This window comes from Myxine glutinosa, chromosome 5 (assembly GCF_964187855.1).
Source record: "Myxine glutinosa chromosome 5, kmMyxGlut1.1, whole genome shotgun sequence".
Classification (NCBI taxonomy): Eukaryota; Metazoa; Chordata; class Myxini; order Myxiniformes; family Myxinidae; genus Myxine; species Myxine glutinosa.
In genome coordinates, this window is record NC_136265.1 from 169,914,738 (window position 1) to 169,940,551 (window position 25,814).

The 25,814-nt window shown below is 41.5% G+C and overlaps 1 protein-coding gene across 3 annotated transcripts in view; it reads right to left on the minus strand.

Annotated features, from left to right (window-relative positions):
* LOC137426750 (serine/threonine-protein kinase D1) overlaps positions 1-25,814 on the minus strand; it is a 156,918-nt gene that overhangs the window by 18,077 nt on the left and 113,027 nt on the right. For all 3 annotated transcript variants that reach the window (XM_068115588.2, XM_068115589.2, XM_068115590.2), the window contains exons 6-11: positions 16,274-16,351; positions 9,883-9,997; positions 8,270-8,393; positions 6,390-6,467; positions 1,726-2,044; positions 292-350 (exon numbers count right to left, since the gene is read on the minus strand). In XM_068115588.2, coding sequence (XP_067971689.1) covers positions 292-350; positions 1,726-2,044; positions 6,390-6,467; positions 8,270-8,393; positions 9,883-9,997; positions 16,274-16,351 — 773 coding nt within the window. The remainder of the gene's footprint in view (positions 1-291; positions 351-1,725; positions 2,045-6,389; positions 6,468-8,269; positions 8,394-9,882; positions 9,998-16,273; positions 16,352-25,814) is intronic.

Consider the following 25,814-nt stretch of genomic DNA (forward strand, 5'->3'; position numbering starts at 1 on the left):
CACGATTCTGTCTCACTCTTCCCTCCAGGACTTCAAGCAGAATGCGCACCGCTCGCTATCTCTTATCATTTCCAATTATGACCTGTCATCTTTATTACCCCGATTAAGCTTTCCTAACCTAATGATCATATTTGCTAGATTTCTGTCCCACTGTCAGTTCTACCTTGCTCTTCCATGAGCCTTGCAACTATAAAGAAAAAAAGGAAAGATAAATCGCTTTAATTCGATTGTCGACCGTTACAAAACGTTCTATTTACCATGTTCTCCGCAATGTTCGGAAATGATGCTTACCACGTTCTCCTGAATCTGGGAGTTGGATACTGATATGCTCACTCGTGTAGAGACCTCACCTATGTAAAAACAGAATGGTCAGTCATCACCAGGTGAAGAAAACCAGAACATAAGGCAGAATAAAAAAGAAAATCCTACTCTTCATTCATACATCACAATTCTTATGGAAACACCACCATAAATGATAAAATCATTCCCTTTAAAATCGATTGTAAAGTCATTTGCACACAAGAAACAAACAGATTTTATGGCTATCCCATTGTGTTAGCTGTGCAAGCAATCAGGTTACCTTCTATTCCTGCCAATTAGATACACCTGTGTGATTAGGAAATTTCTGTTACCAAGGAAAGATATTTGCAAAGACAACTACAAGGACACTCGGTAAAGAGCATACCTCCAGCAGACTGAATAGGTTACATTTTGTATCCAATGATAGGTCGCATCTGGATTCCGACATGAATCAAAATCTTATCGGCTTGTTCTTGTTACTCACCCAAGTCATCCAGCAACTTTTGTCATAAGTCTTCTACCGACTCCTCTGTGGCCTAGCCACCCCCCAGCCCTGTCTGTGCTCTGTCCCCCAAATACTCCTACAGGTCGCACAAGATCTGCCAGCAACCCTCTTCTGGTGAAACTGCCAAAATCAAGACTCTCTATTCACCTTCCCTCTTTCAATCCTCTTTTCTCCCGCCTCTGGAACAAACTCCCTCACTCTCTTCAATCCCACTCCTCCCTCCAGGTCTTTAAAAAAGCTGTTCACCACCATCTCTTATCTTCCCCCATCCAAAACCTTTATCTTTTCTACCCCCGTTAATTCACCCCAAATCCACTTTTGTGAAATCTTTCCTGGAAGTCCTAGCTGTGTCCATGTCTTTTTTTTACATCTCCCACCCCCACCGCCACCCCCCTTCCCACGCCTCCTCCCACCAAGCCCCCTACCACCCACAGATCTCCCGATGTCCCTGCTCTCAAATGTTGTACTTGTGTGCTTCCCCCTCTCTCCCCATCTCGTCTCCTGCTCCATTTATTATGTCTGATGCGTTCGTTTGTTTTTTTGTCATTAATGTTAGCTCTTACACGAGCCTCAATCTTGCATACAAAAAAAAAGTCATCCATGACTTTTTGAAATATTATCCTATATATCGTTTTTGGCCCTAATCACTCAAAGGTGAAGATTCACTTGAAATTAAAAAAAAAAGATCTTATCCGGATCCAGATTTGGATCTTCACCAAATCGAATTGATTTGTCCTTGTCACACACTCAACCTCTTCACCAAATTTCGTCCGAAACCATCCACAACTTTTTGATATCTTGTTCACAAACAGACAAACAAAGACAGGTGTGAAAACATAAACTCCATCCACCTTCGATGGCGGAGGTAAAAATGATCTTTCCCACAGCTTTTATTCATCCATGCTTCAATGGTAACTCACGATGCTCGCTGGGGCCTTGTGGTCCCACAGTGCCGCCACCACATTGAGACAAAGCTACAGGCATGAGAGCCTGACGTATGGCCAGCTCCCAACTCCGTGCCAGTGTGCAACCCACACCGCTTGTTAGTTGACTGTGACCCTCCTCATCCTCAGTGTTGACACTATCAGGGATGACTTTACTGGTGCTCGGGATTTCTTCGCCCACGTAATACACAGTACTGCTTGTAGTAATCTCAAAACAGTGCCGGTTGCTTTGTGGTGCGAGGAGACAGAAGTCTCGTGCCAGGTCTACTGCTAGGATTTCTGACAAAGGGATTTCCTGTTGAGAATATGGAGAGAAAAACAAACGAAGAAAAATCAATTTTTAAAAACACTTCCAGAAGTAATTAAACCAGGATCAACCATATAGGATGATGTAAATGTATAATAGATCCAAAAAGTGGGGATATAAATAAATAACAATTTCAATCTGCCCCATATTAACCAATGTTAGGGGAAAGGGGTGGGGGGAGACAAGGAAGAGAGAAAGGGGGGGAAATAGAGGGACAGAGGCAAGGAGAGAGAGAGAGAGAGAGAGAGAGAGACAGAGGGACGGGGACAGAGACAAAGGGAAAGAGACAAAGGGAAAGAGACAAAGGGAAAGAGACAAAGGGAAAGAGACAAAGGGAAAGAGACAAAGGGAAAGAGACAAAGGGAAAGAGACAAAGGGATAGAGACAAAGGGATAGAGACAAAGGGATAGAGACAAAGGGAAAGAGACAAAGGGATAGAGACATAGGGATAGAGACATAGGGATAGAGACATAGGGATAGAGACATAGGGATAGAGACATAGGGATAGAGACATAGGGATAGAGACATAGGGATAGAGACATAGGGATAGAGACATAGGGATAGAGACATAGGGATAGAGACATAGGGATAGAGACATAGGGAAAGAGACAAAGGGAAAGAGACAAAGGGAAAGAGACAAAGGGAAAGAGACAAAGGGATAGAGACATAGGGATAGAGACATAGGGATAGAGACATAGGGAAAGAGACAAAGGGAAAGCGACAAAGGGAAAGAGACAAAGGGAAAGAGACAAAGGGAAAGAGACATAGGGAAAGAGACATAGGGAAAGAGACATAGGGAAAGAGACATAGGGAAAGAGACATAGGGAAAGAGACATAGGGAAAGAGACAGAGGGAAAGAGAGAGAGGGAAAGAGACAAATGGAAAGAGAGAAACATGCAAAACAAAACCTTTTGCTCCATAGATTAACAACGAGCAATGGCAATTTGTGCAAAATTTGTTTGTGCGGTTAAATACATAGTTGTAGAAAAACAGTTTTAAAAACAATAATTGCTGAATTTCAATTATATTCCAATTGTCATAAATATACCCATAGATCTATATTCTACATATCGGAGAATGTTTAGAGCTTTCATAATTATGTAAAACTATGTAAGTACAAGTGATCTCGGTTGTACGTTTTTACCCGTTGAGTCATGCACGGTAATCCTGACATATCATCGCGTTCCTGTCAAATCTGATTGATTGTCAAACAGGAGTGAGGAATGATTGACAGGAATACCCATCTGGTCTCCAGGGCTGGGTTGACAATGGCTCAAATGGCGCCTCGGCACCAGGCCCACAATCATAAGGGGGCCATAATGACCAAGATACATATACTTTAAAGTGTACACATTGTGATATGTTTAAGTAAAGAATATGTAGCGAATTTAATGCTATCTTAAAAAAAACATACGATTTAAATCGAAAAACATACTACCATTTCCTGGCGTGTGACGTCACCACAATGTTAATGACGTACATTCTAGTTCCAGTACCGTAAGCTCGCATTCTATGCGTGTTGTGTTTGTGCATTTTTGTAGTATGGGCCTGTCATTTATACCAATGTATGAAATTACGTTACTCGAGTGCGCTGCGATTAAATTTTCACACTGAGCAACATGAAACTGTGTTTGGGATAACACCAGGATTTCTGTTACATTGCCTTCCCACTTCCTCACCTTCCCCTCCCTCAGTTTCTAGAAACTCTCTATGTTAGCATCATACGTGTAATGATGTGTTTTACATTTTGTGCGTGAATTGTGCCGCTGTAATAAGCGTAACCCTTGCAATCATGACTGGAAAGCGTCCGTGGAGTAACAAGGTTGGTAGTGCAAGAAAAAGACCGAGGAAGGCCATCACTATTGAAGTAAAAATGGATGTTGTACGACGGTATAAAAGAGGTGATCTCACAGCTGATATGAGGACCAGGGGAGTGATTGCTACATTCAAGGTGTATCATCTCCAAAGAACATTTGCAAACCTGATAATGATTTAATGATTTGCAGGTGAAATCAAATGATAATGATCAAATGACTGTAAAGGAATTCGGGAAGGCCTTTACAATAAGGGATATTCTATGTAATGTTGAGGCATGTTGGAGGGAAGTCACCCGTTCCTGTGTGAATGGTGTATGGGGGAAACTTTGCCCTCAATTTCGGCGTGAATAATGATGTGTCGAAAGCATGTAACATCGTTGAAATGGCTAAGGCTGTCGGCTTTGAAAAGGTGGAGGTGAGTGATGTAGAAGAGTTGCTCGACTCGTACTGGGAGGAGCTCTCAAATGATGACCTTCTACTGCTGGAGAAGGAATGCCAGGTGGATCTTAAACAATATAATTTACATAAAATAAGCCACTGTAATAGTAAACATAGGGGCAATACCCCTGGCGCTCACCTGGTAGAATAAACAGTATACTGCACTGATTAAAGGTATTTTAAACCAATTTCAAAGGTTGCTAGAATACAGGACAGCATGTAGAATCATTTCAACATAATCATACGACTTTAAGCAAAAAAAAAAAAAAAAAAAAACGATTTTGGGGGGGGGGGGGGCAACCCCCCTCCGTATTTCCCCAAGGGGGCAGATTTTTTTGATGCCGTGAACAAACATTGATACACCACGGGTGGTGAAGGTTGTGGTGAAGTTTCATTCGAATTGCGTGTGTAGTTTCTGAGAAGAAAGCAAAAACCGATTTTGGGGGGCACCCCCCCCGTACACCCCCAAAGGGGCAGGTTTTTTTTGATGCCGTGAACAAACATTGATACACCACGGGTGGTGAAGGTTGTGGTAAATCTTCATTTGAATTGCGTGTGGTTTCTGAGAAGAAAGCAAAAACCGATTTTGGGGGGCATCCCCCCCCCCGTACACCCCCAAAGGGGCAGGTTTTTTTTAATGCCGTGAACAAACTTTGGCACACCACGGGTGGTGAAGGTTGTGGTAAAGTTTCATCGAAATAGTGTGTGTAGTTTCAGAGGAAAAAGCAAATTCCTATTTTGGGGGGTCTCACACCTAGCTCGTCTTCACGCTGTAGAAACCAAAGCTTTCAGAATCATTGGTATCTCCCACTGTGAATTTGATTCTGAGGGCCTTTCACTCTCTCAATGCAGGTAGTTTGGTGGTCTTTCTGTCTTCTACCGACTCCTTTCCGGCCTAGCTCCCCCTGCTCTGTCTGTGCTCTGTCCCCCAAATATTCCTGCAGGACGCACAAGATCTGCCAGCAACCCTCTTCTGGTGAAATTGCCAAAATCAAGACTCTCGGCTCACCTTCACTCTTTCATTCCTCTTTTCTCCCGCCTCTGGAACAAACTCCCTCACTCTCTTCAATCCCTCTCCTCCTTCCAGGTATTTAAAACAGCTGTTCACCACCATCTCTTATCTTCCCCCATCCAAAACCTTGATCTTTTATACCCCCATTAATACACCCCAAATCCACCTCTTTCAATTTCCGACTTCATTCCTGAAATTCCTAGTACTGTCAATTTGTTTTATACCGTGTACCCCTCCCCCCCCCCCCACATATCTCCCGATGTCCCTGTTCTCTACAGTTGTGCCTGTGTGCTTCACTCTCTCTCCCAATCTCGTCTCCCCCTCCCTTTATTTTATTGTTTTATGTGTCCATTTGTTTTTGTGTTTTATGTGGTAATGTGTGTTTAATGTGCTAACTCTTCCACGAGCCTCGATCTTGTATGCAAAAAAAAAAAAAAAAAAAAACTGGATCCACTTTGACCCCCGGTAGACCCCTTTAGACCCCAATTTTTTTTTGAATGCCGTGAACAAATTTTAGTCACAACACAACAAATATGATTTGTGCCAAATTGGGTCCCAATCCCATAAGCTATTCCGGAGAAGTTTCAAGTGTTTACGGATGGACGGACGATGCGCCATCGCATAAGCTCCCCTCAACTTCGTTCCAGGTGAGCTAAAAATATGACAATAAGATGAGGATTGAGGGAGCACTTACACTAACCTCTGCCTCTTACAATGGGAAATTAGTTTGAATTTACACGTTTTTCATTTACAACACTTGCTCTCATCTCTAAGGAGGACGACATTGGGGACTTCATGACCAGCCCGCTATGGGCCTACAGGTTCATGGCACGGCTGATAAGACGTGTCCTGCCTGCATCATCAAACCTCCCCGGGAGCATGAAATATATTTTTTGACGGTGAAAAACAGGGGTGCGGTTAATACACCAGAAAATACAGTAAATGTATGTATGTATGTAAAAAGCTGATCCCAGATAACAAAACATGACCCTGCAAAGAATGTTGGGGGGGCTGATAAATAATGATGTCATCGATTGTCAAAAATGAACAGAAGTGAAGTTTGTACCTTGTAATAACGACTGCTTGTGTCAGACTGGAAGAGGGTGACGCATTTACAGTCCAACCGCCAAAAGTGTCTCTTCCTCTGTGAGACAGAAACCAATCACAAAACACTAATTGCTGAATAAAGAAGCTGAAAATTCAAGAGATTATTCTACAAATGCTTCTCAAATAAATGAAACAAATTTTTTAAAGAGATTTTTAAAAAACCTCAATCCCTTCCTATTCTTAAATGTCTGCCAAAGTAGGTTAAGAAGCTCAAGTACAGAGTGCGAAACCTTCATTCAAAATCCCAAAACCGGCAGAGCCATTCAAGATACAAGCCAGTGGGAAACCGTGAGGTCATTGAACCTGGGTCATGCATGACTCTATCGTGGTGTAAATTGCATTTATGAAATTTCTCTCATAGTTTTGACATATATAGATTCATGTAATTCTGTAGTCCAGTATCCTCTAATTGATATTTTTTTGAATACAATTGAAGTTTTAATTTCACTTGTCGTGGGTGAACTTTCTTTTTGACCACTTTGTATTACAAAAGGAAGTTTAAAGCCTTTTTGAATGCAGTGTGAGTGACGAACATGTGAGTGACGAACATGTTTGATTTTCTTTAAAGTCTGTAGTACCAAGCAACATTGGTAATTTAGTAAACAAGATACGAGTAAGCATAAATAGCGAGACAATGAACTCACATGAGGTAATATCACAATTTAAATTCCCGATTTTCAAGAGTAAAATCAGAAGGAAAAAAAAATAAAATAAAAAATAAAACTTTATACAGATTTGTTGGTAAATCGAAAAACTCTGGACAACTGAAAAGTTTGCAATTTAACAAGGAAGTATCTGAAGACGAGGAGAATATGCAGGCAAAGCAAAAACAACAACAAAATGTTTTACAATCATTTTGTCCCTGTTTTTAGAGGTTTGGTCGAATGATGACATTCCTCCATACGGATCTATTCCTCGAGTCTTCTATCCATTGCGTTTTTTTCAAGCCTTAGTATTTGAATGGCCTTTTGTCCTTTATAGAGTCTGATGGAAGAACCAAGTAAAAAGAGAAAGTCAAGAAGTATGGGAGATGACACAAGACATCAATGAACAACTACAATAAAGGACTGGAGGGAAGAGCAACATTGAAAGGACACAGAAAATTCCATATGCAACATAAAAGGGGGAAGAAAGAAGTAGAGGTGAAGAGGAAGAAGCCCAGAGTTTGCCAAGGACTGCATAAGTGGATGAACAAATGCAACCTACAACTAGAGAGTTCGTAGAACACGTTACCCCATCCAGTATTTATGTATGTACTTCAATCAAAATAAAACAATTATTTTAAAGATCATTAAAAAAAAATCCAGAAGTTTAGCGCTATTAAAGTAAAGCAGTCTTATAACTGAAAAACTTATAGCTGCAAAAGTTTTGAAAACTTTAGTTTTGTTTCAAAGGGTTTCAAACTTTTCAAACTTAAAGTTTTGCAAACTTTAACAAAGTACAAATTTTATCTCGCTCCTCTGCGCATGTGCGATCGGACAAATTCGGAGCCAAAGTACTGTCAAATGGCAGGTTTGTTTTCCAATTCACGTTCAAAATATAACATTCAATTTAAATAATGTTGTTCCTCGATCATAAACTGATGTTTGTGGGCAGACAGACCGAGACAGACGGACAAACATGAACCAATCGCCTAAGCCAGCTTTCGCTTCCCGTATGCGGGGAAACAAAGGATGGTAGAAAGTCACGTCCAGGGAATGCGAGGTCAGATTTGGGATTGTGAGACCACAGAAAACATAGCAACACTCCATTTTGCCGAGCATAAATAAAGCAATTGGGATATGGTTGAGAGGGTACGATGTGGTCTCAAGGGTGGATGGAACACAAGCAGAGACATACCAAGCTGTCCTTGCTGGTGAAATGGACCATCCAGCCCTCACGTATCAGTGTGCTCGTTCTTCGCTTCGTGTGCTTTATGGATTGCACCACTCGCATCAGTGGGATGTTGCTGCCGCTCATTGGACTGTAAAATGACACATTAGGATTAACAATGCCATGTCAGCTCACAAGCATACCCAGGAATTATGGTTGCCATCAGATAGTAGCATATGGGGCTTATGGGCCAACGGTAACCAGGGAAGGAGATGTTCAATTTTCAAGATTATAAAATCTCGACAAGGGGTATAGGTACAAAACAACACATATCATGTTTCAAAGTTCCGCTCCAGATAGTGCCCGAAATGAGCCAAAGCAATGCAACGAGGCAAATTATAAAGAATGCTTTTCTGGCCATTTTCTTATCTTGCTAAAATGAAGATGGAATGCCACTGCCAGAAGTTTTTTTCAGACATTTTAAAAACAAGCAATTAATTAATATGAATGCAACATAAAATGCATCAGTTTTCTCTCTGTTAAAGTCTAATAACTTTCAGAATAACTGCCTGTTATTTATTTTGAAAAGGATATCTCTAAAGGTTATGGACGGATTATGACAAAACTTGGTGGATGAGTTAGTTGGATACAAGCCGATTTGATGTTGGTTCAGGTCAGCAGATCCAGATCCGGCCTATCAGTGGGATACAAAACGTAAACTGTTCAGCCTGGCTGAGGTATGCGCTCTACAGAGTTAAAAATCATTCAGGGCAATAATAACAAAAACAAAGGATTTAATTACGATCACAACAAACGCAGCATTGACGTGGAGATAGGTACAGTGCAGTGCTGTATGCGCTGTGTCTCATTTACCACCTGTACCGTGGCAGCGCCACTGAATTATAATATCTGTAAAGTCAAATTCAACATGTAAAGTCGAAACTGTGAAAAAAAATAATGACTTTTCCCTATTGTTTTACGCTTCAGCGTCATTATTAACAGTGCCATTGTTAATTGTGTGCGAGAAACAACAAAAATCTCGTGGTGGGAGATAACCGGCGCAATTCAGCTCAAAAATCTCGTTTGATCGACATTAAACCTGCAATCGCTAAACCGGTACATAGGAGGTTGCCCACGATTGGCCAAACCCCACGATATTTAAGAGTTTACTGAATATACTTCAAGAAAATTTAAAAAACTTGTATCTGGGTCCAGATTCGGATCTTCAGCAAAATCGAATAAATTCTTCCTTGTCACACACCCAACCTGTCCACCAAGTTTCGTCAGAATCTGTCCACAACTTTTTGAGATGTCATGCTATATATCGTTTTGGCCCAATCTCTCAATGGTGAAGAATCACTTAAAAATTGGAGTATCCAGAACCTGATCTGGATCTTCACCGAAATCTAATCCATTCATCCTTGTCAAACACCCAACCTGTCCACCAAATTTTGTCCGAATCCATCAATAACTTTGAGATATCCTCCTCACTGACAAACAAACAAGATAGACAAAAAAGGCAGATAAATAGACGGGTGAAAATATAACCTCCATCCACCATCCACATTAGAAAATCTTTCAAAAATTAAAATCCAAATGCACTTCAACAGAAATGTGCTGAGTATTCTTATTCAGCTTACCCCATAACATCCATGGGTTCATCAAGGCCAGGGTCTTCCACTGAAGCAGTAGGGTCTTCAATATCAAAGGCCTCCTCCATCACCACATCGGGCTCTCCTCCTCCACCAGGGAGCTCTATAGGAACAAACAGATATCCACATTCAGCGATAAACTACAAATAGTGAAAGTAGTCCAAGCAATAAAACAATTAACATCTCCACACAACACAATCAGAGCAAAGATGTGGCAATAATAAGATGGGTGGAGTAAAGCAGATAGGAGAAAAACAAGTAGGAAATACCAACATGGGCCACATACACGACCTCAAAACAATACCATGACACACCAGCTCGCGGACTTCACCATGCATGTAGACACTGCCATGCACACTCGCCCACAGCCACTACCCACACCTGTGCAACTATCAGGAATGCCCATTCGTGGTGGTTGTACCCCCAACACAATACGGGAGCCAAATCTTCCACACTCTTCCCTGCTGCCTGGAGTCATTGGGGCAGCACACACACAGCCAGAGCACCCCATGGATCAGCTCACTCCCTCTCATCTTCTACAGATCTACACGAACCCCTCACACCCAACCACTCAAATCATGACACATGTTTTACATGTTGAGCACATATCCACAACAACATTATTCTTTCGGAGTGACCTTTCTCCAATAGTCCTCCCCTTCCTTCTCCTTCTAGAAGGAGACATAGAAACTAACCCGGATGGAGCCCACCACATTAAACATTTGCCCATCATTTAAAATTTGCATCACCAGCTCCAGAGCTAGAGGGGCTTCTGTCCATTGCACAAAAGTTACAGTGAATGGTTCCATCTACCTGTATCACTCTCGGCAAACAATCAGAGTACACACAAACATGGACCTGCGACAGCAGCCTTCGGCTGAATCCAAACTCAGACCCAAACGAGGACGCATCTACACAAGTCCCAAACACATTACCACCACCCTCATCACTTCCACCAATACACCTCCATCACCTGCACACAGTTCCTATAGAATATATACATATATATATATATACACACAGTGCCTATAGAAAGTCTACACCCCCTTTCAAAATTTCCACCTTTTGTTGCCTTATAGCCTGGAATTAAAATGCATTGAATCAGACTTTTTACACCTTTATTTACACATCGTAACCCACAACTTCAGAAGTGAAAAATAAACTCCACAAATTTCAGAAAATTGATTAAAAATACAAAACGAGAATATCTTTGTTGGATAAGTGTCCACCCCCCTTATAATAGCAATTGTAAATTAGCTCAGGTGTAATAAATCACCTTCAAAATCACACACCAAGTTAATTGGCCTCCACCTGTGTTAAATTGTTATGATTCTGATTATTTCAGAATAAAATCAACTGTTCCTGTAGATTTGCTCTGCTGGGTAGTGCATTTCACAGCAAAGACCTTATGGAAAGGCACAGATCAGGGGATGGGTATAAAAATCAAAGGCCTTCAATATCCCTTGGAGCACAGTCACGACAATCATTAATAAGTGGAAGGCGTATGGTACCACCAAGATCCTGCCTAGATCAGGCCGTCCCTCCAAACTGGATGACCAAGCAAGGTGGAGAATGATCAGAGAGGCCACCAAGAGGCCAATGGCAACTTTGAAAGAGCTACAGGCCTTTATGGGGAAGACTGATCACTGTGTGCATGTGACACCAATATCCCAAGCACTCTACAAGTCTGGCCTGTATGGTAGGGTGGCAAGAAGGAAGTCATTACTCAAAAAAGCCCACCTTGAGTCCCGTTAGAGGGATGCAAAAAAGAACACTCCGGAGATTCTGAAGCCATGTGGCAAAACGTTTTGTGGTTGGACAAAACCAAGATGGAATGTTTTGGTCCAAATTCCAAAAAATACGTTGGGCACATACCCAATATAGCAAGCACATCGCCCAAAGAACACCATCCCTCTTGTGAAGCATGGTGGTGGCAGAATCATGTTATGGGGATGTTTCTCATCAGCAGGGACTGGGGCACTTGTCAGAATAGAAGGGAAAATGGATGGAGCAAAATACAGAAAAATCCTTGATGAAAATCTGCTGCCCTCTGCAAGAAAGCTGAAATTGGGACGGAAGTTCACCTTTCAGCATGACAACGACCTGAAGCACACAGCCAAAGCTACACTGGAGTGGCTAAAAAACAAACAGATAAATGTTCTTGAGTGGCCCAGTCAGAGGCCCGACCTAAATCCAATCGGAAATCTGTGGCATGATTGAAGATTGCTGTCCATCAACGCTCCCAACACAACGTGACTGAGCTTGAACAGTTTTGTTCATAAGAATGAGCAAATATTGCCCAATCAAGGTGTGAAAAGTTGGTAGAGTTGGTAGATTCATATTCATTCATTCATTCAAGGTGTGAAAAGTTGGTAGAGGCCTATCCCAACAGACTCACAGCTGTAATTGCTGTCAAGGTGCTTCCACCAAGTATTGACTCAGGGGGGTGGATACTTATCCAACCAAGATATTCTAGTTTTATATTCTGAAATTAATTTTCTGAAATTTGTATAATTTGTTTTTCACTTGGAAGTTGTGGGTTACGGTGTAAATAAAGGTGTAAAAAGTCTGATTTAATGCAATTTAATTCCAGGCTATAAAGACAACAAAAGGTGAAAATTTTGAAAGGGGGTGTAGACTTTCTATAGGCACTGTATAGTGTATATCCCTCACAAAAGTCAATGAGATACACAGAAATCAGTTAGGACACAAAAGTACTTTAACATCAGCCAACACACTCAAAGTTCAAGCTTTAGAAATTAAAACGGGTAACAAAGAACACACAAACATCACAAACATTGACATACCACCAGACACATCCACCAATGTACCAAGCAAATACTCACCACAACAACAGAACCTTTGGCTCCCTCTCAAACATCATCATCGGAGGGGACTTCAACGCCAGAAAGACGGCCTGGTACACCCATCACGAACCAAACACCAGAGGGCAAACCATTGTCACACAACTACATTCGTTACTCATACATAACGATCCAGACGAAAACACACACACTCAAGCATACACAACACTTTGAGACCGAGAAGAGCTCAATTAAACCTTCTGAAACCCGCATAGGGAGATAACAACCAATGGCCAAACAAGCTGGTGCAGCGTGCGCGCACACACACACACACACACACACACACACACACACACACACACACACACACACACACACACACACACACACACACACACAAAAGTACTCCCACACACACGCGCACACAAGCACACTCACAAAGTACTCCCACACACACACAAGCATGTGCATGCCATGCACACACACACACACGCGCACACAAGCACACTCACAAAGTACTCCCACACACACACAAGCATGTGCATGCCATGCACACACACACACACGCGCACACAAGCACACTCACAAAGTACTCCCACACACACACACAAGCGTGCGCATGCACACACACACACTCTCACACACAAACACACTCAAAGCACTCCCACATACACACAAGCACACTCACGATGCACACACACACACACAATCTTGTTTTTCTATTTTTGTTTCTCACAATTCTATCTCTTATGATTTTCAATACTTATTTCTCTTTTTCAATTCTTATTTAAAAATGCATTTAATTAATTGCACAGTATCGGTTGTTCCTAAACTTAAATAATTTAAAGGATTGCTGTAAATGATGTTAATTTCACAACATCCCATATTCACCTTTATTTAAATTGTAAACCTCAAAACATAATTTCTCTACCTAAAGCAAGAACCTTAACCTGTAAGCAATTGACTCGTTTCCCGACTGCACGGATCATCAGCCGGGCACCGTTCTTCCTCGAGGTTTCGATCCTTTCAGCCCAGGACCTCTCCAAATGGCGGATCCATAACCTCGATCATGGATCCACATCAATAGATGGTACATCAGTAGATCCACAACCTCAGTTGCGTCCAGGCAGTCAGTCAACTCATCAATGCAACTTTACTTATAATAGGATTTAATGTATTATCATATATGTATAACTTTCCTTGCACACTCCATAATATGAATATCATTAAATCATGCACATCTTACCTTAAATACATCAATCTACCAACCAGCATGACCACACCACCTACCTCTGGATCAAACTGTATTTCGATTGTTCAAACTGTCACCTATAAACCATACCATAAAATACCATAAAAGTACCATACCATAAACCATACCATACCATAAATACCATAAAGTACCATAAAATAGCTTTTTAGGAATGTTGCAGTCTAAGAAACGCATTCGGACAATATGGAATGGAAAAGCATCTCGTTTATCAAATAATTTGGTGTGAATTTATTATTATGGGTGTCAATTTGTAATTCTAAAAAGGAAACTGAAATGGAAGTTTGGTTTTCCTTTTTAAATTCAAGTTATTTTGGATATATAATATCATCATGACGCTGCTCAAATATAAATCCATCATTAATTGCCAATCCCTGGTGTTGGGCTAGCGGCTAGGGTGCCGGCTTAGGATCCTAGGATCCCGGGTTCGAATCTCGGTCGATCGCCGAATTAACGCCAGGGGGGTTGACTCAGCCTGTCATCCTTCCGAGGTCGGCTAATTGAGTACCAGTTCACTGGTAATTCCCTGTTTGTCGTTGAAGGCGGCAAAAAGGGTTGGCGTCAGGAAGGGCATCCGGCCGTAAAACATTGCTTCAAAAAGGGGACCGAAAAACAACAACAACCAAGGTTCCCGAAAAGGCCAACCCCCGCTTTGCGGGGAAAAATGGCCTCTAAACGGTGGTGGTAAACTGTCACCTATAACGGTTTTTGGCATGCTGCCGTATCCCAGCAACCACCGATTCCGAGCAACATTGATTTGTAGTATATTTAATTATTATATTGTACTGTATTTACATGAATATCTCATGAATAATATTTTTACTATTCGTATTGTATTTTACTAATTCGATTTGGTGTCGTTTTGTGATTTTAAAGAAAACTTGTTTGAATCTACCAACTGCAGCTCCCTGCGCTAACATACATCTGACTAGTTGTTGTAATCTATTGACAAGTTCAGAGTTGTGTGTGATTGCTCTCACAGTCCGAATTATTTCACCTGCAACCGTACCATAAAATAGCTTTTTAGGAATGTTGCAGTCTAAGAAACGCATTCGGACAATATGGAATGGAAAAGCATCTCGTTTATCAAATAATTTGGTGTGAATTTATTATTATGGGTGTCAATTTGTAATTCTAAAAAGGAAACTGAAATGGAAGTTTGGTTTTCCTTTTTAAATTCAAGTTATTTTGGATATATAATATCATCATGACGCTGCTCAAATATAAATCCATCATTAATTGCCAACAAATCATCAATGAACCTGAAGATGTTTCCGCATCTTCGTGCAGTTGTTAATTTATGCCTGCACATGTTCTGGACCCAATCAAACTCGTACATGTGCAGAAACAAATTTGCAAAGAAAGGGGCCGGATCTGAACCCATGGGTATACCCACTGTCTGCTGGAGTATCTTGTTGCCAAATGTAAAGAAACTGTTGTTTAGCAGAAATCGAATACTTTCTTTGAGTTTACTTTTTGAAAAACTGTATGAATATTGATTAATCCTTTACAGACCAGTGTGCTCTGTTTTTATATACATTAATGTATACTTTATTACCTCCTGCAAATGCTTTATCTATTGCTCTGTCCAATGCAGTTACCAGCTTGTCATGTGGAATGTTTGTGTACAATGTGGAAAAATCAAAAGTTGAAAGACATTTTGCTTTACCCTTGTTATTCATGTTGTGGACCCTGTCGATTACCGGTTTGGAATTGTCAATGATCCAGAATTTCTTCACTCACAACAAAACCAAACATGCCAAACCATGCCAAACACACACACATACACACACACACACACACACACACACACACACACACACACACACACACACACACACACACACACACACACACACACACACACACACACGACCCCCATACACAAGCACACTCACAAAGCGCTCCAACAGAAAAGCACACTCGCAAAGGACTCCCACACACAAGCACACTCACAAAGTGCTCCAATAGACAAGCACACTCACAAAGCACTCCCACACACAAGTACACTCACAAAGCACTATCACACACACACACTCACAATGCACACACACACACACACACACAAGCACAAGCACACTCACAAAGCACTCCCACACACAAGCACACTCACACACACAAGTACACTCACAATGCACACACACACACACAAGCACACTCACAAAGCACTCCCACACACAAGCATTCTTACACACGTGCACAAACACACCTTTTACATGTTTATTATTACATGTAAAATTATGGTGATGAAATGGGCTTACATGTTTGAATGAAAAGATGAAGAAATAATCACAAATAGCCTTACCACCATTGAAATGTACTTCTCCCAGACAATCTTTTGGGACTTTTGATGCACAGCGCTTGTGACAATTGAATTTGCAATCTGTGAGAGAATGTTATGCAAGGGAATTGTAAAAAAAAAAATGCTTGCAATTATAATGCTTATTTCGTAACAATGATCCAAGGCAAGCAGGAAAAGGATATTAGGATACATCATATACCTTTACACAACCTACTGGGATATTAAGAGACAATGAAGAAAATAGATCTAACAGCAACCCTGTTCTGGTGAAACTGCCAAAATCAAGACTCTCTGCTCACCTTCACTCTTTCATTCCTCTTTTCTCCCGCCTCTGGAACAAACTCCCTCACTCTCTTCAATCCCTCTCCTCACTCCAGGTACTTAAAACATCTGTTCACCACCATCTCTTATCTTCCCCCATCCAAAACCTTAATCTTTTCTACCCCCATTAAAACACCCCAAATCCGCCTCTTTCAATCCCCAACTTCTTTCCTGAAATTCCTAGAAGTGTTAATTTGCTTTATACCGTGTACCCTTCCCTCCTCCCCCAGCCCTCCCCCTTCCACAGATCTACTGACGTCCCCGTTCTCTTCTGTTGTTGTGCTTGTGTGCTTCCCTCTCTCTCCCCCTCTTGTCTCCCGCTACCATCATTGCATGTTTTATGTGTCTGTGCACGTTTTCATGTTCAATGTGTTAGCTCTTACAGGAGCCTTGATTCTACATTAAAAACAAACAAACAAAAAAAAAACACCTGTATATGGGATTTAAAAAAAAAAATTTGTATACTGAATCGAGGCTCGTGAAAGAGCTAACATTTATTTCACAAACAAATCAACCAGACAAACAAAATATACAAAAAGAGGGAGCGGAAGACAACATGGGGAGAGAAGGGGAAGCACACAACCACAACATTTGAGAGCAGGGAGAAGTGTGGGAGGGAGAGGGCTTGGGGGGAGGAGGCGTGGGAAGGGGGCGGGGGGGGGGGGGGGAACACAAGGGGACCGAAATTAGCGGGGGTATAAAAGATCAAGGTTTTGGATGGGGGAGGATAAGAGATGGTGGTGAATAGCTGTTTTAAAGACCTGGAGGGTGGAGTGGGATTGAAGAGAGTGAGGGAGTTTGTTCCAGAGGCGGGAGAAAAGAGGAATGAAGGAGTGAAGGTGAGCAGAAAGTCTTGATTTTGGCAGTTTAACCATAAGAGGGTTGCAGGCAGATCTTGTGCGACCTGTAGGAATATTTGGGGGACAGAGTCCAGAGAGAGCTGGGGGGGCAAGGTCAGAGAGGAGTCGGTAGAAGACGGAAAGACCACCAACCTGCCTGCGGTGAGTGAGTGAAAGGCCCTTGGAGTTAGCTTCATCGCGGGAGATTCCAATGATTCTGAACGCTTTGGTTTCAACAGCGTGAAGACGAGCTAGGTGTGAGGCAGGATCACCAGACCAGAGGGGAGAGCAGTATTCCATAGAGCTGCGGATGAAAGCCTTGTATGTGGTGAGGAGCTCAGGTGTGCCAAGGAAGGACTTCGCACGACGGAGGATGCCCAGTCGGTGACTGGCTTTGGAGGCCAGATTTGAAATGTGGTTTTCCCAGGAAAGATCATGGCAAATAGTGAGACCCAAAAGCTTGAGTGACAGAACTTCTTGGAGAGAATTATTCAGAAAGTGGATGGGAGGGTTGTCCAGTCGGTCTTTTTGGAGAGACATCATAAGAGTGTGAGATTTATCAGGATTGAAAGACATGTTCCATTTGTTTGCCCAGTCTGTGATTTTGTCCAGGTCTGCAGAGAGTGACGAGGCTGCAGACTGCCGATCTGAGGGATGAGGAATGGAGCGACAGAGAGTAGAGTCGTCAGCAAAGAGATAAAGAGGATTTTCAAGAGAGTCAGAGAGATCATTGATGAAGACCAGAAAAAGCACAGGGCCCAGAACACTACCTTGGGGAACTCCAGCCTGAACAGGAAGAGGAGATGAGAGAAACCCATTCAGGGCCACACGTTGACTATGACCAGAGAGGAAGTCCGCCAACCATGCGTGGAGATTTCCATGGATACCAAAGGAGGAGAGTTTGGTGAGCAGAGCAGGGTGCCAGACCGTATCGAAGGCACGTGAAATGTCGAGGGAGACAGCTCTAATTTCCTGTTTGGCGTTGAGGACCTCCATCCATTGTTGAGAAAGCAGAAGCAGCATGTCCAGAGTAGAGTGACCAGGTCTGAAACCAAATTGATGATCAGAGATCAAGCCATTGGAGAAGAGGAAAGATTTCATATCTGAAGCAATGTGTCTGTTGGACTTGGGATGCCAGCATCACAAGCTAAGTACCCAGATGGGAATGCCAAACTCCTTTATTTCAAACCAATTTGATGTTTGTCACAATTTGTCAAACAACTAATTGAAGCCTTAACATTTTCAATGCTCAAGAAAACGCTCATATACTGTATGTATGTATACATAATTACACATATATATATATATATATCTATATATATATATATATATATATATATATATATATATATATATATATATATATATATATATTGTTGTGGTTATGAGGACTGTGTTTTTTTTGATTGTTTTATTCTGGACCCTCCTGCCTCCAGTCTGTGTATAAAGGTCAAAGGTCGTTCCGTAGTTATTTCATAAGCACCCACGTAGCCAATAATAGATTTCCTCCTTGTTGACAGTTATTTCCTTATTCTGTGTAGTAGGCTAAGGATTTGTTTTCCATTAATTGACACTCCATTGCACCGAATTCAAATAGATAGATCCCCTTTCATTTTCAATTAATAAAGCCGCAATTGCCAACTGCATTCACCGAGACTCCATTAGCCACGAGGTAGGCTCGGAGAAGAAGGGGGAGGAGCTGCCGAATCCTGGGCGTGCCCGCCCATCGTCATCAAGGGTGGAGCCAGAGGGCCATGCCGACCAATCAGGGCCGAGGCGAGCTCACCGATGGGCGTGTTCTAGAGGCCGGCGGCTTGATTCGCGGGGGAAGCCTTTGACACAAGTGCGCGAGAGTGATGAGAAGGAAGCTTCTGAGAGAAGTGCGCAGGAGTGATGAGAAGGAGGCCAAGAGAGAAGTGCGCGAGAGAGATGAGTTTCTGAGTCCCCCAGAGAGTTGCGCCAGCGACGGCAGAAGAGTCCAGACTGATTAAAAAAGGAGTCCTGAGAAAGCACACGACGTCCCCACGGCAGCAGTTTGAACCACAGCAGCTTGAACCACAGGAGCTTGAACCATCGCAGCTTTGACCGCCGCAGCTTGAGCGTTGCCGGCAGGTTGCTGTTGAGGAAGGGCGGCGGCTGCTCCCTCCCGGCCGTCCTCTGGTCCGAGCTGAACCTTCCTCCCGGTCCAGCCAATCGTTCCTGCCTCCATTCCCCATTCGTGTGAGTCCGTCTTTGTTTGTTCTGTCCTGGGCTAAGTAAGACTGCATAGGTAAGCTAAGTTTCACTGTGTCCTTCTGGTCCGTCCCTCTGTCTGTCTTTATTATCCTTCCTTCTCCTTGGTTACTTTTGGTTGTAAATACAAATAAATTATATTCGTATTCCCTACTTCTGTCTTCCTCTTCTTCACATCCGTGTCGCCTTTGTCTTTTCCCCATTGAATATCTGTGGCACGATTTGGCCCACGTTTAAGGAATCGGGTCTTAGTCATTGTAAAAACGGTTCGGGCCGCGGCGCCATCCGCTCGGCAAATTAACATCTTACCCGCGGTCCGCAACGGTATATATATATATATATATATATATATATATATATATATATATATATATATATATCTATATATATATCTATATATATATCTATATATATATCTATATATATATATATATATATCTATATATATATCTATATATATATCTATATATATATATCTATATATATATATCTATATATATATCTATATATATATCTATATATATATATATCTATATATATATCTATATATATATCTATATATATATCTATATATATATCTATATATATATATATATATATCTATATATATATATATATATATATATATATATATATATATATATATATATATATATATATATATATATATATATATATATATCTATATATATATATATATATATATATATATATATATAGTTACGTACTACCTCCCCAAACCCCAGTTACGGTGCACCTCAGAGTCTGGAGTGGTAATGCAGCAGAAAGATTTGTATTTTTGAGTGTTCTAATAAACGATGGTAAAACCACACCAATGCACTTGTAGAACAAAACAAGTAATTGTATGAATAACTCTCACATACACATAAATAACACTATGAAATAAAGTACCATGAAAATGTCACTTGCATCAAATGAACAATACATATGATGGTACCATCATTCCCCCAATGCTCTCAAAGCAATGAACTCACGATACGCCAAACGTGAGTGGAATGTAACATTCCCCAAAGTCCATGCAGGGATCCGCTGGTTGGAGATCGAGGTCATGCAGAACGGCAAATCAATAGGCAGGTATTGGCACGACTGTGGATGAAGAGTTACGAGGTGAGAGGTCGAAATGGGTATTGAGCCGAAAAGTAAACCAACGGCAATCAACACGATGAGGTCGATATGGAAATCTCAACGGCAAAACAAGATGCACCAAGTGGACAGCCTCTTCTTCTTCGAGGACAAAATGGCGTACAGGCCCGTAATGGAGGCGCTTGATTTCTCCAACGATGACTTCACACTTGGTGATAAAACCTGAGACGCAGGTTTAATTGCACTCCCAATATATGACGATGTCGCGGGCAATCCCTTTCACGGGAAACCTCAACTCATTCAATATTCAAAAAGTCTGCTCCCAACCTCAACGTGATTCACGGCTATATCTCTATCATCGCCGTTCTCCTCCTCCTCCTCCTCCTCCTCCTTCTCCTCCCCCTCCCCCTCCTCCCCCCGCTCCTCCTCCTCCTCCCCCTCCACCTTCCGGTTCTTTGCCGCATTTTCCTTTTTCCTCCACAAACATTTATTTTTACCTTTTACTAAAGTAATCTCCATTTCACACAAAAATCTTAACAACAAAATTACCTGACACGAAAAATCTTACAAGTATATAATAACAACAAAGGCAAAAGTGATGGATCCATAACATGTATGTATGCATGCATATGTAATTAAAATATATACACACACACACACACACACACACACACACACACACACACACACACACACACACACACACACACACACACACACACACACACACACACACACACACACACACACACACACACACACACACACACACACAGTCGTGGCCAAGAATATTGGCACCCTTGCACTTTTTTCAAATAATGCACCATTTCTTCCAGAAAATTGTTGAAATATAAAAAATATTTTGGTGTCCACATTTGTATTTCTTTGGTTTGCAGTGAAACAAAACAAAGAAAGCTGAAAAAATTATTAAATCTCATCTTATTCCACACACAAATCATAAAATGGCCCGGCCAATATTATTGGCACCTTTTAAAAGCCGTTAGAAATAAATAGATTTCAAGCAGGTGATTCTCCTTTCGTTTGGAATTGAACTCACCTATGGTGAGTTGCAGGTGCCTGCAATATAAATATCACTCATTCCACCAGTTTGAATAGAGAAAAGGAGATATTCTGTTTTGTTTCACTGTGTGTCACTGTGCTGAGCAATGAGCATGAATAAAAGAAAGAAAACCAGAGAATTGTCTGAGGAGGTCAGACACAAGATTGTAGCCAAGCATGGACAATCTCAAGGCTACATATCCATCTCCAGAGACCTTGATGTTCCTGTGTCCACCGTACGCAATGTTATCAAGAAGCCTAAGGCCCATGGCACTGTAGCCAACCTCCCTGGACGTGGCCGCAAGAGAAAACCTGATCGAAGATTGCAGCGAAGGATTGTTCGAATGGTGGAGAAAGCACTTTGAACGACTGCCAAACAGATTCAAGCTGACCTTCAGACACAAGGTACGGCAGTTTCAACTCGCACCATCCGTCGCCAACTCAATGAAAGCGGGTTTATGGTAGGAGACCAAGGAGGACCCCACTGCTGAGAGAGACATGAGAAAGCCTGACTGGAGTTTCCCAAAACACACCAGAACAAGCCAAAATCTGTCTGGGAGAATGTCCTGTGGACAGATGAGACCAAATTAGAGCTTTTTGGTAAAGCACATCATCTCTATGTTTACAGAAAACAAAATGAAGCCTTCAAAGAAAAGAACACCTTCCCTAGTCAAACATGGAGGAGGTTCAGTGATGTTTTGGGGTTGCTGTGCTGCCCCTGGCACTGGGTGCGTTATATTAAGTTCAGATATATTAAGTTCTGAATAAAAAACAAAGGTTCTGTGATATTAACAGTGAAATAAAGAATTGTGGAGACCAAATACTTTCGTCAATGTCAACTTATTTTTGGAGAAAATTGTGAGTTATTTGTAAAAAGTGCAAGGGTGCCAATATTTTTGGCACGACTATATAGATAGATAGATATATATATATATATATATATATATAATCGGAGGAAGCACACCAACCCTATGACATGACGCTGACATCATGTGCATAAATTATAACAACACATCACCTCCAAACTAGGAGGCATCCGCGTAGTACTCAAGTCTTTACAGACTGCAATTAAAGCTCTAAGGTCACAAATAGACAAAGGCAGAGATGTCGATCTAAATTTCGGCCTCATTTTGGGCCCCATGAGGCCTGCCTTTTTTTATAATAAAAAAGGTAAAAAATCTAACATTTAAACAGCCTTGGACGTGCACCTTGACCCCACGGCCAAGGTACACCGGCTATCAAAACTGTCCCAATGGCATACACATGCACCTCAACCCAAAGCCTGAAGCACATGGTCAATCAAAACACATGCATCCTGACCCCAAAGTGCCAGAATGCATGGTCATACAATTGGACCCCTCCTCCATAGGAGTGAGTCCCCACGACTTGAACACCATGCCGTCCCGACGAGGGCTTATTTTTCCTTATTTTTCCCTCATCAGGACAACATACTGCAAATTGTTTATTTGTGACCAATCTAAGCCGCTAATAAACACAGATTGAACCCCCTAACTTGACTAGGAAGCAAGGCACAGATTGAGTCTCACCCCAGCAATTGCTGCACAACCTGTTAGCAACAAGTGTCACCTGCCACGCTGACACATTGTCTCTGCCCTGCTCATCAACAATTAGGAGGTTTGCAAACAATCAACAAACAGTCAGGAACATAAAATTTAACTAAGGAATCACACGAACCCTATGACATGACGCTGACATCATGTGCATAAATTATACCAACACATCACCTCAAAAACAAGGAGGCATCCGCGTGGTACTCAAGTCTTTGCAGACTGAGATTAAAGCTCTATGGTCACAAATAGACAACGGCAGAGATGTCGATCTAGATTTCGCTATCATTATTTGCGCATCAGGACAACATACTGCAAATTGTTTATTTGTGACCAATCTAAGCCGTTAATATACACAGATTTAATGTTCCTGACTGCAAACCTCCTAATATATATATATGAAAACAAGACCCAATCATGTCTCTCACCCATAAATGGAGGGAATAACCAATCAACTCTCACCTCATAAATTGCCCCCGGTGGCTAGGATTAGAAAGAAACTACTCCCATCCTCTTCTAGCCGAAGAAGCTGCATAAAGAAACCATGAAAAACTACACAAGGTGAGCCCAACACAACGTTTTTAAAGTCCATCAATCAATCAATCAATAATCGGATTATTACAAAAAGACTTTCGCAGCCAAAGGCCGAATTACAGTCAATTTACAAATATTGCAGAGATAAGAACAAAAAAAAAAAATGGCTCAAACATAAAATGGCAAATAAATAAGATAAGATTGCCGTCAAAACAATAAAAAAAAACACATATCTAAGAAAACACAATAGGCGTCAAACTCATTAACACACGGACTTCATCCAATTCTTATTCAAAATGGTGGTTAAAAAGGGGATGAGGCTGCATTTGTAGTGGTTGTTCGACATCTAATAGTAGATAACATGTCAGGGTTCCTTAAGTAATTGTTCCTAGATGGGGGGGGGGGGGGGGGTTGGGGAGGGGGGGGGAGCCAATCTCTGTGTATGTTTGATTTTAAAAGTACATTTCCAAAATTGAGGGAGAGCTGTTCGAGCCTCTCAGAAAGAACAGGAATATTAAGTACCAGACAAATGTCTCCATAAGATTTGGTTCTACAAAAGTCACGAGATATAATTTTACAAAACACTTTCCGTTGAAATTCCTCCACACATTCCTTCTGGGCTTTAGTTAAGCCACAAAAACATGCGGGTGACGCATATTCCAAAGTGGGTCTTACATACTGTAAATATACTGTTATTAAGTCAGAAACAGGGATATTACAACGTTTCAGTTGCCGCGAAAAGTAGAGTTTTCTGTTGAAGGTTTTACGCATGGCCTGAACTTGAGTGTCCCATTTCAGGTTTTCTTGCACATGGATGCCTAACAGTTTACCACAATCTGTTTGATTAATAGCTGAGTCTCCGATATGAAAACTGGGCACCTCTGCCGGGAGTCTTCGACAACATGTAATCATGACTTGGCATTTACGAGTATTAAGATTCATATTGTTTTTAAATGACCATTCTTGGAGACAGTCAAGTTGCTGCTGCATACAACTAGTTTGTTCAGTGTCACTATAAGTTTGACAAAAGGTTATGTCATCAACCTACTTGTAGTGTGAAACTTCAGGATGACCGGAAACAAAGTCATTTATCAAGGCTAAGAAAGCAACCGGACCCATTTTTGTGCCTTGAGGAACCCCAGCATTGGATATTTCACATGTGGAAGCCAAACCGTTGTACCGTACAGTCTGACTTCTATTAAATAAAAAACTACAAATCTATGGGTCAATAGATGGTCTAACACCAATATTTAATAAATGTATCAGCAACAATCTGGTGGCTTACACGAGCAAATGCTTTAGAGAAGTCAGTAGCTACCACAACTGAAGAATGTTGGAGTTTATCAGTTCCCTTAAAAATATCATCCAGTATTTAACTAAACAATTAGTTTATTGAGACTTTGGAACCGGTATAACAAAAGCAGATTTCCAATTGTCAGGTAATACACCTTCACTGAGTGAACAATTGAATATTTCAGTAAGTGGGAAACACAATTCATATGCAAATTCATCAATAATCCGATGTGGAATACAGTCCGGTCCGCCACTCTTATTAATATTCAATTTCTTAAGTTTCTTAAAAAACGTCCTACGGAGACATTGAAGGGGAGCTTGGTGTTGGCTTAGCGGTTAGGGTGCCGCCTTGGGATACCAGGATCCTGGGTTCGAATCCCGGTCAATTGCTGAATTAACGCCAGTGGGTTGACTCAGCCTGTCATCCTTCCAAGGTCGGCAAATTTGAGTACCAGTTCACTGGTAATTCCCTGTGTGCTGCAAGAGGCGGCTAACAGGGTTGGCGGCAGGAAGGGCATCCGGCCATAAAACATTGCTTCAAAATGGGGACCACGGTACCCGAAAAAGGCCAACCCCTGCTATAGTGGGGAAAAA